We start from the raw sequence: 18524 nt of genomic DNA on the forward strand, positions 1-18524 counted from the left end.
AGTTTAAACCTTCGAATAAGATAGTTTTATATATATGAATCAAATGATGTTATGAACATCATTACTACCTCAAGTTTAGTAGGTAAACCTACTGGAAGTGATAAGAAATGATCTAGCTTCAAAGGATCTTGGATGGCTTGAAAGTTCTTGAAGTAGGATCATGACACAAAACAAGTTCAAGTAAGATTTTTACTCGAATTAAGATAGTTTATAGTTATAGAAATTGAATCAAAGTTTGAATATGAATATTACCTTGAATAAGAAAGATAACCTACTGTATATAACAAAGGTTTCTTGATCTTAGATGATTACTTGGAATGGATTAGAAAGCTTGGAAGTAAATTAGTAAACTTGAAGGGATTTTTGAAGTGTTCTTGAAGTGTTCTTCCTATGATGATTATAGCTTGATTCTTGAAGTGATTTTTGATGAAGATGATGATTAACTACTGGAAAAATACGTTCAAAATAGTGTGGGTGTGTTGAGAGAGAATTAGAAAGAGAATTGGAAGTGAATGATGAGTGGTAATTGGTGAGTGGTGAGTGGGGTTAAAAGGAGTTCTAGTTAGTTGACTAGCTCATGGTAGAAGTTAAAATTGATTAGTCATACATGACATAATCAATAGTGGAATCCCATGCTAGTTCCTATTGGTATATACCCATAGTAAGTACGTTTTGAAGCTGTGTATAATACGGGTAAAAATACGACTAGAATTCTTGATGAAAGAAAAGAATGGGAAAGTAACTGTAACCATTTTCGTTAAGTATGAGTGTTTTGATATATGTCTTGAAGTCTTCCAAAAGTATTTTAATACATCTAAATACACTACATGTATATACATTTTAACTGAGTCGTTAAGTCATCGTTAGTCGTTACATGTAAGTGTTGTTTTGAAACCTTTAAGTTAACGATCTCAATTAATGTTGTTAAGCCATTGTTTATTATATCTAATGAGATGTTAAATTATTATATTATCATGATATTATGATATATTAATATATCTTAATATGATATATATACATTTAAATGTCGTTACAACGATAATCGTTACATATATGTCTCGTTTCGAAATCCTTAAGTTAGTAGTCTTGTTTATATGTATATAACTCATTGTTAATATACTTATGGAGATACTTAATTATCATAATCTCATGTTAACCATATGTATATCCATATATATATATCGTCATGTCGTTTTTACAAGTTTTAACGTTCGTGAATCGCCGGTCAACTTGGGTGGTCAATTGTCTATATGAAACATATTTCAATTAATCAAGTCTTAACAAGTTTGATTGCTTAACATGTTGGAAACATTTAATCATGTAAATATCAATCTCAATTAATATATATAAACATGGAAAAGTTCGGGTCACTACAGTACCTACCCGTTAAATAAATTTCGTCCCGAAATTTTAAGATGTTGAAGGTGTTGACGAATCTTCTGGAAATAGATGCGGGTATTTCTTCTTCATCTGATCTTCACGCTCCCAGGTGAACTCGGGTCCTCTACGAGCATTCCATCGAACCTTAACAATTGGTATCTTGTTTTGCTTAAGTCTTTTAACCTCACGATCCATTATTTCGACGGGTTCTTCGATGAATTGGAGTTTTTCGTTGATTTGGATTTCATCTAACGGAATAGTGAGATCTTCTTTAGCAAAACATTTCTTCAAATTCGAGACGTGGAAAGTGTTATGTACAGCCGCGAGTTGTTGAGGTAACTCAAGTCGGTAAGCTACTGGTCCGACACGATCAATAATCTTGAATGGTCCAATATACCTTGGATTTAATTTCCCTCGTTTACCAAATCGAACAACGCCTTTCCAAGGTGCAACTTTAAGCATGACCATCTCTCCAATTTCAAATTCTATATCTTTTCTTTTAATGTCAGCGTAGCTCTTTTGTCGACTTTGGGCGGTTTTCAACCGTTGTTGAATTTGGATGATCTTCTCGGTAGTTTCTTGTATAATCTCCGGACCCGTAATCTGTCTATCCCCCACTTCACTCCAACAAATCGGAGACCTGCACTTTCTACCATAAAGTGCTTCAAACGGCGCCATCTCAATGCTTGAATGGTAGCTGTTGTTGTAGGAAAATTCTGCTAACGGTAGATGTCGATCCCAACTGTTTCCGAAATCAATAACACATGCTCGTAGCATGTCTTCAAGCGTTTGTATCATCCTTTCGCTCTGCCCATTAGTTTGTGGATGATAGGCAGTACTCATGTCTAGACGAGTTCCTAATGCTTGCTGTAATGTCTGCCAGAATCTTGAAATAAATCTGCCATCCCTATCAGAGATAATAGAGATTGGTATTCCATGTCTGGAGACGACTTCCTTCAAATACAGTCGTGCTAACTTCTCCATCTTGTCATCTTCTCTTATTGGCAGGAAGTGTGCTGATTTGGTGAGACGATCAACTATTACCCAAATAGTATCAAAACCACTTGCAGTCCTTGGCAATTTAGTGATGAAATCCATGGTAATGTTTTCCCATTTCCATTCTGGGATTTCGGGTTGTTGAAGTAGACCTGATGGTTTCTGATGCTCAGCTTTGACCTTAGAACACGTCAAACATTCTCCTACGTATTTAGCAACATCGGCTTTCATACCCGGCCACCAAAAATGTTTCTTGAGATCCTTGTACATCTTCCCCGTTCCAGGATGTATTGAGTATCTGGTTTTATGAGCTTCTCTAAGTACCATTTCTCTCATATCTCCAAATTTTGGTACCCAAATCCTTTCAGCCCTATACCGAGTTCCATCTTCCCGAATATTAAGATGCTGCTCCGATCCTTTGGGTATTTCATCCTTTAAATTTCCTTCTTTTAAAACTCCTTGTTGCGCCTCCTTTATTTGAGTAGTAAGGTTATTATGAATCACTATATTCATAGATTTTACTCGAATGGGTTCTCTGTCCTTTCTGCTCAAGGCATCGGCTACCACATTTGCCTTCCCCGGGTGGTAACGAATCTCAAAGTCGTAATCATTCAACAGTTCAATCCACCTACGCTGCCTCATATTCAGTTGTTTCTGATTAAATATGTGTTGAAGACTTTTGTGGTCGGTATATATAATACTTTTGACCCCATATAAGTAGTGCCTCCAAGTCTTTAATGCAAAAACAACCGCGCCTAATTCCAAATCATGCGTCGTATAATTTTGCTCGTGAATCTTCAATTGTCTAGACGCATAAGCAATCACCTTCGTTCGTTGCATTAATACACAACCGAGACCTTGCTTTGATGCGTCACAATAAATCACAAAATCATCATTCCCTTCAGGCAATGACAATATAGGTGCCGTAGTTAGCTTTTTCTTCAATAACTGAAACGCTTTCTCTTGTTCATCCTTCCATTCAAATTTCTTCCCTTTATGCGTTAATGCAGTCAAGGGTTTTGCTATTCTGGAAAAGTATTGGATGAACCTTCTGTAGTAACCAGCTAGTCCTAAAAACTGGCGTATGTGTTTCGGAGTTTTCGGGGTTTCCCACTTTTCAACAGTTTCTATCTTTGCCGGATCCACCTTAATACCTTCTTTGTTCACTATGTGACCGAGGAATTGAACTTCTTCCAACCAAAATGCACACTTTGAAAACTTAGCGTACAATTCTTCCTTCCTCAATACTTCTAACACTTTTCTCAAATGTTCACCGTGTTCTTGGTCATTCTTTGAGTAAATAAGTATGTCATCAATGAAAACAATGACAAACTTGTCAAGGTATGGTCCACACACTCGGTTCATAAGGTCCATGAACACAGCTGGTGCATTAGTTAAACCAAACGGCATGACCATAAACTCGTAATGACCGTAACGTGTTCTGAAAGCAGTCTTTGGAATATCATCTTCTTTCACCCGCATTTGATGATACCCGGAACGTAAGTCAATCTTTGAATAAACAGACGAGCCTTGTAGTTGATCAAATAAGTCATCGATTCTCGGTAGTGGGTAGCGGTTCTTGATGGTAAGTTTGTTCAACTCTCGGTAGTCGATACACAACCTGAATGTACCATCTTTCTTCTTGACAAACAAAACAGGAGCTCCCCACGGTGATGTGCTTGGTCGAATGAAACCACGCTCTAAAAGTTCTTGTAATTGGCTTTGCAGTTCTTTCATCTCGCTGGGTGCGAGTCTGTAAGGAACACGAGCTATTGGTGCAGCTCCTGGTACAAGATCTATTTGAAATTCAACGGATCGATGTGGGGGTAATCCCGGTAATTCTTTCGGAAATACATCGGGAAATTCTTTTTCAATGGGAACATCATTGATGCTCTTTTCTTTAGTTTGTACTTTCTCGACGTGTGCTAGAACAGCATAGCAACCTTTTCTTATTAGTTTTTGTGCCTTCAAATTACTAATAAGATGTAGCTTCGTGTTGCCCTTTTCTCCGTACACCATTAAGGGTTTTCCTTTTTCTCGTATAATGCGAATTGCATTTTTGTAACAAACGATCTCTGCTTTCACTTCTTTCAACCAGTCCATACCGATTATCACATCAAAACTCCCTAACTCTACTGGTATCAAATCAATCTTAAATGTTTCGCTAACCAGTTTAATTTCTCGATTCCGACATATATTATCTGCTGAAATTAATTTACCATTTGCTAATTCGAGTAAAAATTTACTATCCAAAGGCGTCAATGGACAACTTAATTTAGCACAAAAATCTCTACTCATATAGCTTCTATCCGCACCCGAATCAAATAAAACGTAAGCAGATTTATTGTCAATAAGAAACGTACCCGTAACAAGCTCCGGGTCTTCCTGTGCCTCTGCCGCATTAATATTGAAAACTCTTCCGTGGCCTTGTCCATTCGTGTTCTCCTGGTTTGGGCAATTTCTAATAATGTGGCCCGGTTTTCCACATTTATAACAAACTACATTGGCATAACTTGCTCCGACACTACTTGCTCCGCCATTACTCGTTCCGGCACCATTTGTTCCTTTCGTTCTATTATCCCCTGGTCCGTAGACCTCACACTTCGCCGCGCTATGACCATTTCTTTTACACTTGTTGCAAAATTTGGTGCAGAACCCCGAGTGATACTTTTCACACCTTTGGCATAGCTGCTTCTGATTGTTGTTGTTGTTGCGGTTATTATTGTTATTGGGATGATTGTTGTAGTTGCTATTGTTGTTGTTGTTGTTGTTGTTGTTGTTGTTGTTGTTGTTGTTGTTGTTGGGCCGTTTGTTGTAGTTGCGATTGATGTTGCGATTGTTGGGATAATTGTTGCGATTATTGTTGTAATTGCTGTTGTTGTTGTATTGGTGATTTTTATCACCGTTTTCCTCCCACTTTCTTTTGACTTGCTTCACATTGGCCTCTTCAGCAGTCTGTTCTTTAATTCTTTCTTCAATTTGGTTCACTAGTTTGTGAGCCATTCTACATGCCTGTTGTATGGAGGCGGGCTCGTGTGAACTTATATCTTCTTGGATTCTTTCCGGTAATCCTTTCACAAACGCGTCGATCTTCTCTTCCTCATCTTCGAATGCTCCCGGACACAATAGGCACAATTCTGTGAATCGTCTTTCGTACGTGGTAATATCAAATCCTTGGGTTCGTAACCCTCTAAGTTCTGTCTTGAGCTTATTGACCTCGGTTCTGGGACGGTACTTCTCGTTCATCAAGTGCTTGAATGCTGACCACGGTAGTGCGTACGCATCGTCTTGTCCCACTTGCTCTAGATAGGTATTCCACCATGTTAACGCAGAACCTGTGAAGGTATGCGTAGCGTACTTTACTTTGTCCTCTTCAGTACACTTACTTATGGCAAACACCGATTCGACCTTCTCGGTCTACCGTTTCAATCCGATCGGTCCTTCGGTTCCATCAAATTCTAAAGGTTTGCAGGCAGTGAATTCTTTGTAGGTGCATCCTACACGATTTCCTGTACTGCTAGATCCAAGGTTATTGTTGGTATGTAGCGCAGCCTGTACTGCGGCTATGTTTGAAGCTAGAAAAGTACGGAATTCCTCTTCATTCATATTTACAGTGTGTCGAGTAGTCGGTGCCATTTCCTTCAAAATAGTCAAATGGAACAAGTTAATCATACAGAATATTAAGAGTAGTTAATAGTATTTCGTAGCATAATATGAACTCATTTATAAAAGCTTTTTCTTCATATTAGCGTTTTATAAATTTAAATTCGGGTAGCACCTACCCGTTAAGTTCATACTTAGTAGCTAATATACAATTCAACTACTACAATTCTATATGAAAAACTGATTATAATAATATTTCGCGTTCAAACTTTTATACAATATTTTACAAACTTACAATACCGCTTATTTTACATAAAGCATGAAATATAGCACACAATAACTTTGATACAAGATAGTTGTGAAGATAATTCTAGCTAGTACACAAGTCGTTCAGCAAAGGCAATAAAGACACGTAATTCATACGTCCAGAAACAAGTCATGCATTCTGGTTTTACTAGGACTACTTCCCATCCTTGGTCTTGTGGAACATAACCGTTATGGCCGTTGATAAGACAGCGTGTTGTAACGTCGTCAAAGGGACGAGGGTTACGTAATGTCCAACAGTCCCGTAACAATCTAAAAACCTCATTTCTTACCCCAATTACCGACTCCGTCACTTGTGGGAACGTTTTGTTTAATAGTTGTAGGCCGATGTTCTTGTTCTCACTTTGGTGAGAAGCGAACATTACTAATCCGTAAGCATAACGTGCTTCTTTATGTTGCATGTTAGCCGCTTTTTCTAAATCACGAAGTCCAATATTCGGATATATTGAGTCAAAATAATTTCTTAACCCATTGCGTAAAATAGCATTTGGGTTCCCCGCAATATATGCGTCAAAGTAAACACATCGTAACTTATGGATTTCCCAATGTGATATCCCCCATCTTTCGAACGAAAGCCTTTTATAAACCAAGGTATTCTTGGAACGTTCCTCGAATGTCTTACAAACTGATCTCGCCTTAAATAGTTGTGCCGAAGAATTCTGACCAACTCTAGACAAGATTTCATCAATCATGTCTCCGGGTAGGTCTCTTAAAATATTGGGTTGTCTATCCATTTTGTGTTTTTATACTGTAAAATAGACAAGAGTTAGATTCATAAAAAAAATACTTATTAATACAAGCAATTTTTACATATATCATAAAGCATAAGCACACTATATTACATATATTACACCACACGAATACAACTATCTTATTCCGACTCGCTTGTTTCTTCTTCTTTGGTTTTGGTTCGTTTTGCCAAGTTTCTAGGGATATATGATGTTCCCCTAATACGAGCCGTTATTTTCCACATTGGTTTAGAAAAACCTGGTGGTTTAGAGGTTCCCGGGTCATTGTTACAACTTAAGGACTTCGGGGGTTGACGATACATATAAAGTTCATCGGGGTTGGAATTAGATTTCTCTATTTTTATGCCCTTTCTCTTATTATTTTCTTTTGCCTTTTTAAATTCAGTTGGGGTAATTTCTATAACATCATCGGAATTCTCGTCGGAATCCGATTCATCGGAGAATTGGTAATCCTCCCAATATTTTGCTTCCTTAGCGGAAACACCATTGACCATAATTAACCTTGGTCGGTTGGTTGAGGATTTTCTTTTACTTAACCGTTTTATTATTTCCCCCACCGGTTCTATTTCTTCATCCGGTTCCGATTCTTCTTCCGATTCCGATTCTTCTTCTGGTTCCGACTCTTCTTCCGGTTCCTCTTCGGGAACTTGTGAATCAGTCCACGAATCATTCCAATTTACATTTGACTCTTCATTATTATTAGGTGAGTCAATGGGACTTGTTCTAGAGGTAGACATCTATCACATAATATCAAACGCGTTAAGAGATTAATATATCACATAATATTCACATGTTAAAAATATATAGTTTCCAACAAAATTTGTTAAGCAAACATTTTTCAAGTAAACACGGTCGAAGTCCAGACTCACTAATGCATCCTAACAAACTAGATAAGACACACTAATGCAAAATTCTGGTTCTCTAAGACCAACGCTCGGATACCAACTGAAATGTCCCGTTCTTATTGATTAAAAACGTTCCATATTAATTGATTTCGTTGCGAGGTTTTGACCTCTATATGAGACGTTTTTCAAAGACTGCATTCATTTTTAAAACAAACCATAACCTTTATTTCATAAATAAAGGTTTAAAAAGCTTTACGTAGATTATCAAATAATGATAATCTAAAATATCCTGTTTACACACGACCATTACATAATGGTTTACAATACAAATATATTACATCGAAATCAGTTTCTTGAATGCAGTTTTTACACAATATGATACAAACATGGACTCCAAATCTTGTCCTTATTTTAGTATGCAACAGCGGAAGCTCTTAATATTCACCTGAGAATAAACATGCTTTAAACGTCAACAAAAATGTTGGTGAGTTATAGGTTTAACCTATATATATATCAAATCGTAACAATAGACCACAAGATTTCATATTTCAATACACATCCCATACATAGAGATAAAAATCATTCATATGGTGAACACCTGGTAACCGACATTAACAAGATGCATATATAAGAATATCCCCATCATTCCGGGACACCCTTCGGATATGATATAAATTTCGAAGTACTAAAGCATCCGGTACTTTGGATGGGGTTTGTTAGGCCCAATAGATCTATCTTTAGGATTCGCGTCAATTAGGGTGTCTGTTCCCTAATTCTTAGATTACCAGACTTAATAAAAAGGGGCATATTCGATTTCGATAATTCAACCATAGAATGTAGTTTCACGTACTTGTGTCTATTTTGTAAATCATTTATAAAACCTGCATGTATTCTCATCCCAAAATATTAGATTTTAAAAGTGGGACTATAACTCACTTTCACAGATTTTTTACTTCGTCGAGAAGTAAGACTTGGCCACTGGTTGATTCACGAACCTATAACAATATATACATGTATATCAAAGTATGTTCAAAATACATTTATAACACTTTTAATATATTTTGATGTTTTAAGTTTATTAAGTCAGCTGTCCTCGTTAGTAACCTACAACTAGTTGTCCACAGTTAGATGTACAGAAATAAATCGATAAATATTATCTTGAATCAATCCACGACCCAGTGTATACGTATCTCAGTATTGATCACAACTCAAACTATATATATTTTGGAATCAACCTCAATCCTGTATAGCTAACTCCAACATTCACATATAGAGTGTCTATGGTTGTTCCGAAATATATATAGATGTGTCGACATGATAGGTCGAAACATTGTATACGTGTCTATGGTATCTCAAGATTACATAATATACAATACAAGTTGATTAAGTTATGGTTGGAATAGATTTGTTACCAATTTTCACGTAGCTAAAATGAGAAAAATTATCCAATCTTGTTTTACCCATAACTTCTTCATTTTAAATCCGTTTTGAGTGAATCAAATTGCTATGGTTTCATATTGAACTCTATTTTATGAATCTAAGCAGAAAAAGTATAGGTTTATAGTCGGAAAAATAAGTTACAAGTCGTTTTTGTAAAGGTAGTCATTTCAGTCGAAAGAACGACGTCTAGATGACCATTTTAGAAAACATACTTCCACTTTGAGTTTAACCATAATTTTTGGATATAGTTTCATGTTCATAATAAAAATCATTTTCTCAGAATAACAACTTTTAAATCAAAGTTTATCATAGTTTTTAATTAACTAACCCAAAACAGCCCGCGGTGTTGCTACGACGGCGTAAATCCGGTTTTACGGTGTTTTTCGTGTTTCCAGGTTTTAAATCATTAAGTTAGCATATCATATAGATATAGAACATGTGTTTAGTTAATTTTAAAAGTCAAGTTAGAAGGATTAACTTTTGTTTGCGAACAAGTTTAGAATTAACTAAACTATGTTCTAGTGATTACGAGTTTAAACCTTCGAATAAGATAGTTTTATATATATGAATCAAATGATGTTATGAACATCATTACTACCTCAAGTTTAGTAGGTAAACCTACTGGAAGTGATAAGAAATGATCTAGCTTCAAAGGATCTTGGATGGCTTGAAAGTTCTTGAAGTAGGATCATGACACAAAACAAGTTCAAGTAAGATTTTTACTCGAATTAAGATAGTTTATAGTTATAGAAATTGAATCAAAGTTTGAATATGAATATTACCTTGAATAAGAAAGATAACCTACTGTATATAACAAAGGTTTCTTGATCTTAGATGATTACTTGGAATGGATTAGAAAGCTTGGAAGTAAATTAGTAAACTTGAAGGGATTTTTGAAGTGTTCTTGAAGTGTTCTTCCTATGATGATTATAGCTTGATTCTTGAAGTGATTTTTGATGAAGATGATGATTAACTACTGGAAAAATACGTTCATAATAGTGTGGGTGTGTTGAGAGAGAATTAGAAAGAGAATTGGAAGTGAATGATGAGTGGTAATTGGTGAGTGGTGAGTGGGGTTAAAAGGAGTTCTAGTTAGTTGACTAGCTCATGGTAGAAGTTAAAATTGATTAGTCATACATGACATAATCAAGAGTGGAATCCCATGCTAGTTCCTATTGGTATATACCCATAGTAAGTACGTTTTGAAGCTGTGTATAATACGGGTAAAAATACGACTAGAATTCTTGATGAAAGAAAAGAATGGGAAAGTAACTGTAACCATTTTTGTTAAGTATGAGTGTTTTGATATATGTCTTGAAGTCTTCCAAAAGTATTTTAATACATCTAAATACACTACATGTATATACATTTTAACTGAGTCGTTAAGTCATCGTTAGTCGTTACATGTAAGTGTTGTTTTGAAACCTTTAAGTTAACGATCTCAATTAATGTTGTTAAGCCATTGTTTATTATATCTAATGAGATGTTAAATTATTATATTATCATGATATTATGATATATTAATATATCTTAATATGATATATATACATTTAAATGTCGTTACAACGATAATCGTTACATATATGTCTCGTTTCGAAATCCTTAAGTTAGTAGTCTTGTTTATATGTATATAACTCATTGTTAATATACTTATGGAGATACTTACTTATCATAATCTCATGTTAACCATATGTATATCCATATATATATCGTCATGTCGTTTTTACAAGTTTTAACGTTCGTGAATCGCCGGTCAACTTGGGTGGTCAATTGTCTATATGAAACATATTTCAATTAATCAAGTCTTAACAAGTTTGATTGCTTAACATGTTGGAAACATTTAATCATGTAAATATCAATCTCAATTAATATATATAAACATGGAAAAGTTCGGGTCACTACAGCATTAACGCATAAAGGGAAGAAATTTGAATGGAAGGATGAACAAGAGAAGGCGTTTCAGTTATTGAAGAAAAAGCTAACTACGGCACCTATATTGTCATTGCCTGAAGGGAATGATGATTTTGTGATTTATTGTGAAGCATCAAAGCAAGGTCTCGGTTGTGTATTAATGCAACGAACGAAGGTGATTGCTTATGCGTCTAGACAATTGAAGATTCACTAGCAAAATTATACGACTCACGATTTGGAATTGGGTGCTGTTGTTTTTGCATTAAAGACTTGGAGGCATTATTTATATGGGGTCAAAAGTATTATATATACCGACCACAAAAGTCTCCAACATATATTTAATCAGAAGCAACTGAATATGAGACAACGCTGGTGGATTAAACTGTTGAATGATTATGATTTTGAGATTCAATACCACCCGGGGAAGGCGAATGTGGTAGCTGACTCTTTGAGTAGAAAGGACAGAGAACCTATACGGGTAAAAGCTATGAATATAATTATTCGTACTAACCTTACTACTCAAATAAAGGAGGCGCAACATGGGATTGTAAAAGAAGGAAAGTTGAAGAATGAGATACCCAAAGGATCAGAGAAACATCTTAATATTCGGGAAGACGGAACTCGATATAGGGCTGATAGAATTTGGGTACCAAGGTTTGGAGATGTGAGAGAAATGGTACTTAAGGAAGCACATAACCAGATATTCAATACATCCCGGAGCGGGGAAGATGTATAAAGTTCTCAAGAAACACTTTTGGTGGCCGGGTATGAAAGCCGATATTGCTAAATATGTAGGAGAATGTTTGACGTATTCTAAGGTCAAAGCTGAACATAAGAAACCATCAGGTCTACTACAACAACCTGAAATCCCGGAATGGAAATGGGAAAACATTACCATGGATTTCATTACTAAATTGCCAAGGACTGCAAGTGGTTATAATACTATTTGGGTAATAGTTGATCATCTCACCAAGTCAGCACACTTCCTGCCAATGAGAGAAGATGACAAAATCGAGAAATTGGCGTTATTGTATTTGAAGGAGGTTATCTCCAGACATGGAATACCCGTCTCTATTATCTCTGATAGGGATTGTAGATTTGTTTCAAGGTTCTGGCAGACGTTGCAACAAGCATTGGGGACTCGTCTAGACATGAGTACTGCCTATCATCCACAAACTGATGGGCAGAGTGAAAGGACGATACAAACACTTGAAGACATGCTACGAGCATGTGTTATTGATTTCGGAAACAGTTGGGATCGACACCTACCGTTAGCAGAATTTTCCTACAACAACAGTTATCATTCCAGTATTGAGATGACGCCGTTTGAGGCACTTTATGGTAGAAAGTGCAGGTTTCTGATTTGTTGGAATGAAGTGGGGGATAGACAGATTACGGGTCCGGAGATAATACAAGAAACTACCGAGAAAATCATCCAAATTCAACAACGATTGAAAACCGCCCAGAGTCGACAAAAGAGCTACGCGGACAGTAAAAGAAAAGATATAGAGTTTGAAATTGGAGAAATGGTCATGCTTAAGGTTTCACCTTGGAAAGGCGTTGTTCGATTTGGTAAACGGGGGAAACTAAATCCAAGGTACATTGGACCATTCAAGATTATAGATCGTGTCGGACCAGTAGCTTACCAACTGGAGCTACCTCAACAACTCGCGGCTGTACATAACACTTTTCACGTCTCGAATTTGAAGAAATATTTTGCTAAAGAAGATCTCACTATTCCGTTGGACGAAATCCAAATCAATTAAAAACTTCAATTCATTGAAGAACCCGTCAAAATAATGGATCGTGAGGTTAAGAGACTTAAGCAAAACAAGATACCGATTGTTAAGGTTTGATGGAATGCTCGTAGAGGACCCGAGTTCACCTGGGAGCGTGAAGATCAGATGAAGAAGAAATACCCGCATCTATTTCCAGAAGATTCGTCAACACCTTCAACAGCTTAAAATTTCGGGACGAAATTTATTTAACGGGTAGGTACTGTAGTGACCCGAACTTTTCCATGTTTATATATCTTAATTGAGATTGATATTTACATGACTTAATGTTTCCAACGTGTTAAGCAATCAAACTTGTGAAGACTTGATTAAATGAAATAAGTTTCATATAGACAATTGATCACCCAAGTTGACCGGCGATTCACGAACGTTACAAATTTGTAAAAACTACATGTTGTGGTATATATAGACATATATATATGGTTGACATGAGATTATGATGAGTAAGTATCTCACTAAGTATATTAACAATGTGTGATATACATAAGAAATGAGATTACTAAGTTAAGAAACTCGAAATGATATATATAACGATTATCGTTATGATAACGTCTACTAAATACATATGTATCATATTAAGATATTGATACACTATATTTAACATGATAAAATTATATTTAAATATATCATTAAGTGTGTTAACAATGAACTATATATGTAAAAACAAGACTACTAACTCAAGAATTAAGAAACGAGACTTATATGTAACGATTATCGTTGTAACGATATTTTAATGTATATATCATATTAAGAGATATTCATACATCATAATATCATGATAACATAATAATTTAACATCTCATTTGATATAATAAACATTGGGTTAACAACATTAATTGAGATCGTTAACTTAAAGGTTTCAAAACAACACTTACATGTAACGACTAACGAAGACTTAACGACTCCATTAGAATGTATATACATGTTGTGTTTTGATATGTATTCTTACACATTTTAAAGACTTCAAGACACATATCAAATTACTTCTACTTAACAAAAATGCTTACAATTACATCCTCGTTCAGTTTCATCAATAATTCTACTCGTATGCACCCGCATTCGTACTCGTACAATACACAGCTTTTAGATGTATGTACTATTGGTATATACACTCCAATGATCAGCTCTTAGCAGCCCATGTGAGTTACCTAACACATGTGGGAACCATCATTTGACAACTAGCATGAAATATCTCATAAAATTACAAAAATATTAGTAATCATTCATGACTTATTTAAATGAAAACAAAATTACATATCCTTTATATCTAATCCATATACCAACGACCAAAAACACATGAAAACACTTTCATTCTTCAATTTTCTTCATCTAATTGATCTCTCTCAAGTTCCATCTTCAAGTTCTAAGTGTTCTTCATAAATTCCATAAGTATAGTTTCATAAAAATCAAGAATACTTCCAAGTTTGCAAGTCTACTTCCAAGCTTTCTAATCCATTCCAAGTAATCATCTAAGATCAAGGAATCTTTGCTATTTACAGTAGGTTATGTTTCTAATTCAAGGTAATATTCATATTCAAACTTTGATTCAATTTCTACAACTATAACAATCTTATTTCGAGTGAAAATCTTACTTGAACTGTTTTCGTGTCATGATTCCGCTTCAAGAACTTTCAAGCCATCCAAGGATCCTTTAAAGCTAGATCCATTTTTCTCATTTCTAGTAGTTTTATCCAGAAAACGTGAGGTAGTAATGATGTTCATAACATCATTCGATTCATACATATAAAGCTATCTTATTCGAAGGTTTAAACTTGTAATCACTAGAACATAGTTTAGTTAATTCTAAACTTGTTCGCAAACAAAAGTTAATCCTTCTAACTTGACTTTTAAAATCAACTAAACACATGTTTTATATCTATATGATATTCTAACTTAATGATTTAAAACCTGGAAACACGATGAACACCATAAAATCGGATATACGCCGTCGTAGTGAAACCGGGGGCTGTTTTGGTTTGGATAATTAAAAACTATGATAAACTTTGATTTAAAGTTGTTCTTCTGGGAAAATGATTTTTCATATGAACATGAAACTATATCCAAAAATCTTGGTTAAACTCAAAGTGAAATTATGTTTTTCAAAATGGTCATCAAGATGTCGTTCTTTCGACGGAAATGACTACCTCTTTAGTAATTGACATGTAACTTAAATTTCCAACTATAAACCTATACTTTTTATGTTTGGATTTTTAAATTAGAGTTAAATATAAAACAATAGCAATTTGATTCACTCAAAACGGATTTAAAATGAAGAAGTTATGGGTAAAACAAGATTGGATATTTTTGATCTTTTTAGCTACGGGAAATGTTTAACAAATCTATACAAATCATATCCTAACTAACTTATATTGTATTATACATGTATTCTAATATATTATGTAATCTTGGGATACCATAGACTCGTATGCAAATGTTTTGACATATCATATCGACCCATGTATATATATTATTTGGAACAACCATAGACACTCTATATGCAGTAATGTTGGAGTTAGCTATACAGGGTTGAGGTTGATTCCAAAAATATATATACTTTGAGTTGTGATCTAGCCTGAGATGTGTATACACTGGATCGTGGATTGATTCAAGATAATATATATCGATTTATTTCTGTACATCTAACTGTGGACAACTAGCTGTAGGTTATTAACGAGGACAACTGACTTAATACACTCAAATCATTAAAACATAATAAAAATGGTTGTAATTATATTTTGATCATACTTTGATATATATGTACATATTTGTATAGGTTCGTGAATCGATCTGTGGCCAAGTCTTATTTTTGAGGAAGGAAATATCTTTGAAAGTGAGTTATAGTCCCACTTTTAAAATCTAATATTTTTGAGATGAGAATACATGCAGGTTTTATAAATGATTTACAAAATAGACACAAGTACGTGAAACTACATTCTATGGTTGAATTATCGAAATCAAATATGCCCCTTTTTATTATGTCCGGTAATCTAAGAATTAGGGAACATACACCCTAATTGACGGGAATCCTAAAGATAGATCTATTGGGCCTAACAAACCCCATCCAAAGTACCGGATGCTTTAGTACTTTGAAATTTATATCATATCCGAAGGGTGTCCCGGAATGATGGGGATATTCTTATATATGCATCTTGTTAATGTCGGTTACCTGGTGTTCACCATATGATTGATTTTTATCTCTATGTATGGGATGTGTATTGAAATATGAAATCCTGTGGTCTATTGTTACGATTTGATATATATAGGTTAAACCTATAACTCACCAACATTTTTGTTGACGTTTAAAGCATGTTTATTCTCAGGTGAATACTAAGAGCTTCCGCTGTTGCATACTAAAATAAGGACAAGATTTGGAGTCCATGTTTGTATGATATTGTGTAAAAACTGCATTCAAGAAACATATGTCGATGTAATATATTTCTATTGTAAACCATTATGTAATGGTCATGTGTAAACAGTATATTTTAGATTATCATTATTTGATAATCTACGTAATGCTTTTAAAACCTTTATTGATAAAATAAAGGTTATGGTTGTTTTAAAAATGAATGCAGTCTTTGAAAAATGTCTCATATAGAGGTCAAAATCTCAACGAAATCAATTAATATGGAACGTTTATAATCAATATGAACGTGACATTTCAATATGTGCCCAAAACCAATAGAAAACTTTTAGCATGTCCTCCTTTATTAACCCCCAAAATTTCTTGTAGAACTTCAAAGTAAAACCATCCGGTCCCGGAGATTTGGAGTTACCAAAACTTGTTATTGCATCCCATATTTCATCTTCACTGAATTTATTTTCTAGGACCCTGTTGTCTTCGGCTGTTATTTTACCAATGTCCAAATCCATGTAACAGTTGTTGTTTGAATTAGTGGATTTGAAAATATTCGAATAATACCTCCACACTTCATCTTTTATTCTTTGAGGGTCCTCTGTCCATGATCCATCGATAGAAATAACACGAATGAAATTCTTATGGCCTCTTCTTTTGACGACATTATGAAAAAATTTAGAGTTCTCGTCGCCCTAGAGTGTCCATTTAAATTTTGATTTTTGTTTAAGCATGTTGATTTGGGATTTCTCCTTTGCGATCCACTGCTTTTTTTTTTCTTGTAGCCATGATTCTCTTTCACAATCAGAAAGTGGTCGATTTTCTGCAATTTGTTCCCAATTTGATACAGCTTTTGCGTGTCTATCAATTTGGTCAGACAAGTTACATAAGGAGAGGCTGTGATGTTTTAATGCTTGTTTTACATTCTTTAGTTTGCAACTGAAGATGCGGTCTAGTCTGGATCCTTGTACAGGTAAGTTCCATGCATTCCTTATGACATCAACTGCCCCCTCTAGGTTTAACCATTCGTTGAAGATTCTAGTGGGCTTGGCCCGAAATCTTTTAATCCATTACTTAGGAGAACTGGGCTGTGATCGGATAAATGTTTATCAAGGGTAACAGCTGAGATATTCGGCCATAAATTCCTGAATTGTTCTGAGATTAAAAACCTGTCTAACTTGCTGAACTTGACACCATTATCGCATATTCGTGTGAATTTTTTTTCCCCGAGAGAAACATCAATCAAGCAATTATAGTTTATGAATTTGTTGAACCGATCCGCCCAACTTTTATTAAATTCTGAATTCATTCTCTCGTTTGGGTTTCCAACCTCGTTGAAGTCTCCACAAAGAAGCCATGGCATGTCACCAAAGCTGAGTAATTTTTCAAGTGACTCCCAAAATCTGATCTTTTTTGTTGTGGAGTGGGGGCCATAGACGTTTACAACCGCCACCTCTGAATCGATACCTTCAATATTCCCTTTGATACCAAGACAAAATTCTCCTTCAACTGCTTCGTTAACTTTGAATGTTGATACCTAGACAAAATTCTCCTTCAACTGCTTCGTTAACTTTGAATGTGTTGCTGTCCCAGACCATCAACATACCCCCCGAAAAACCTTGAGCATTCTTTTGGATGTAATTAAAGTCACTTGAACCCCATATATTTTTGATCCACAATTCACTTAACTCTCCACTTTTAGTTTCCTGAAGACAAAGAATAATAGGCTTTTCCTTTAGACATAGTTTTTTCATCCAATTCACTTTGCCATCTTGACCCACACCACGTATATTTAATGAGAGAATATTCATTGATAATAACTGAAACGAGATAGTTCGAAATGTAGGCGTTTATTGCCTAGCATTCCACCTAACCCCGATTTGTTCACCCAAGTCTTTGACATCGATACTTTTGGATGAGCCGGTTGTTTTGGAAGTAGATTTGGATTTAGAGGTTTTACTGTTGGTTTTGATGGGTGGTGTACGACAGGGTTTAGAATGGGATTATGAGTTTTTGTGGGCACTTCTAGCAAGCTGTTTTATTTGTAGGAATTTCAAGCCCGTCCATGGTTTGTTGTTTTCTTTTCTTTTTGATTTGGCTGGGGTGACTTGGGTTGATTTTGTATTGT

The 18524-nt window shown here is 35.1% G+C and overlaps 1 protein-coding gene across 1 annotated transcript; it reads right to left on the bottom strand.

Annotated features, from left to right (window-relative positions):
* Nucleotides 1-17414: 17414 nt before the first annotated feature.
* LOC139870481 (uncharacterized) lies at nucleotides 17415-18207 on the bottom strand. Its single transcript, XM_071858279.1, has 2 exons — nucleotides 18003-18207; nucleotides 17415-17905 (listed from the first exon to the last, which is right to left on the bottom strand). Exons 1-2 carry the CDS (start codon nucleotides 18205-18207, stop codon nucleotides 17415-17417), a joined length of 696 nt encoding a protein of 231 aa, XP_071714380.1.
* Nucleotides 18208-18524: the final 317 nt, after the last annotated feature.

This window comes from Rutidosis leptorrhynchoides, chromosome 10 (assembly GCF_046630445.1).
Source record: "Rutidosis leptorrhynchoides isolate AG116_Rl617_1_P2 chromosome 10, CSIRO_AGI_Rlap_v1, whole genome shotgun sequence".
In the NCBI taxonomy this organism is placed as follows: domain Eukaryota; kingdom Viridiplantae; phylum Streptophyta; class Magnoliopsida; order Asterales; family Asteraceae; genus Rutidosis; species Rutidosis leptorrhynchoides.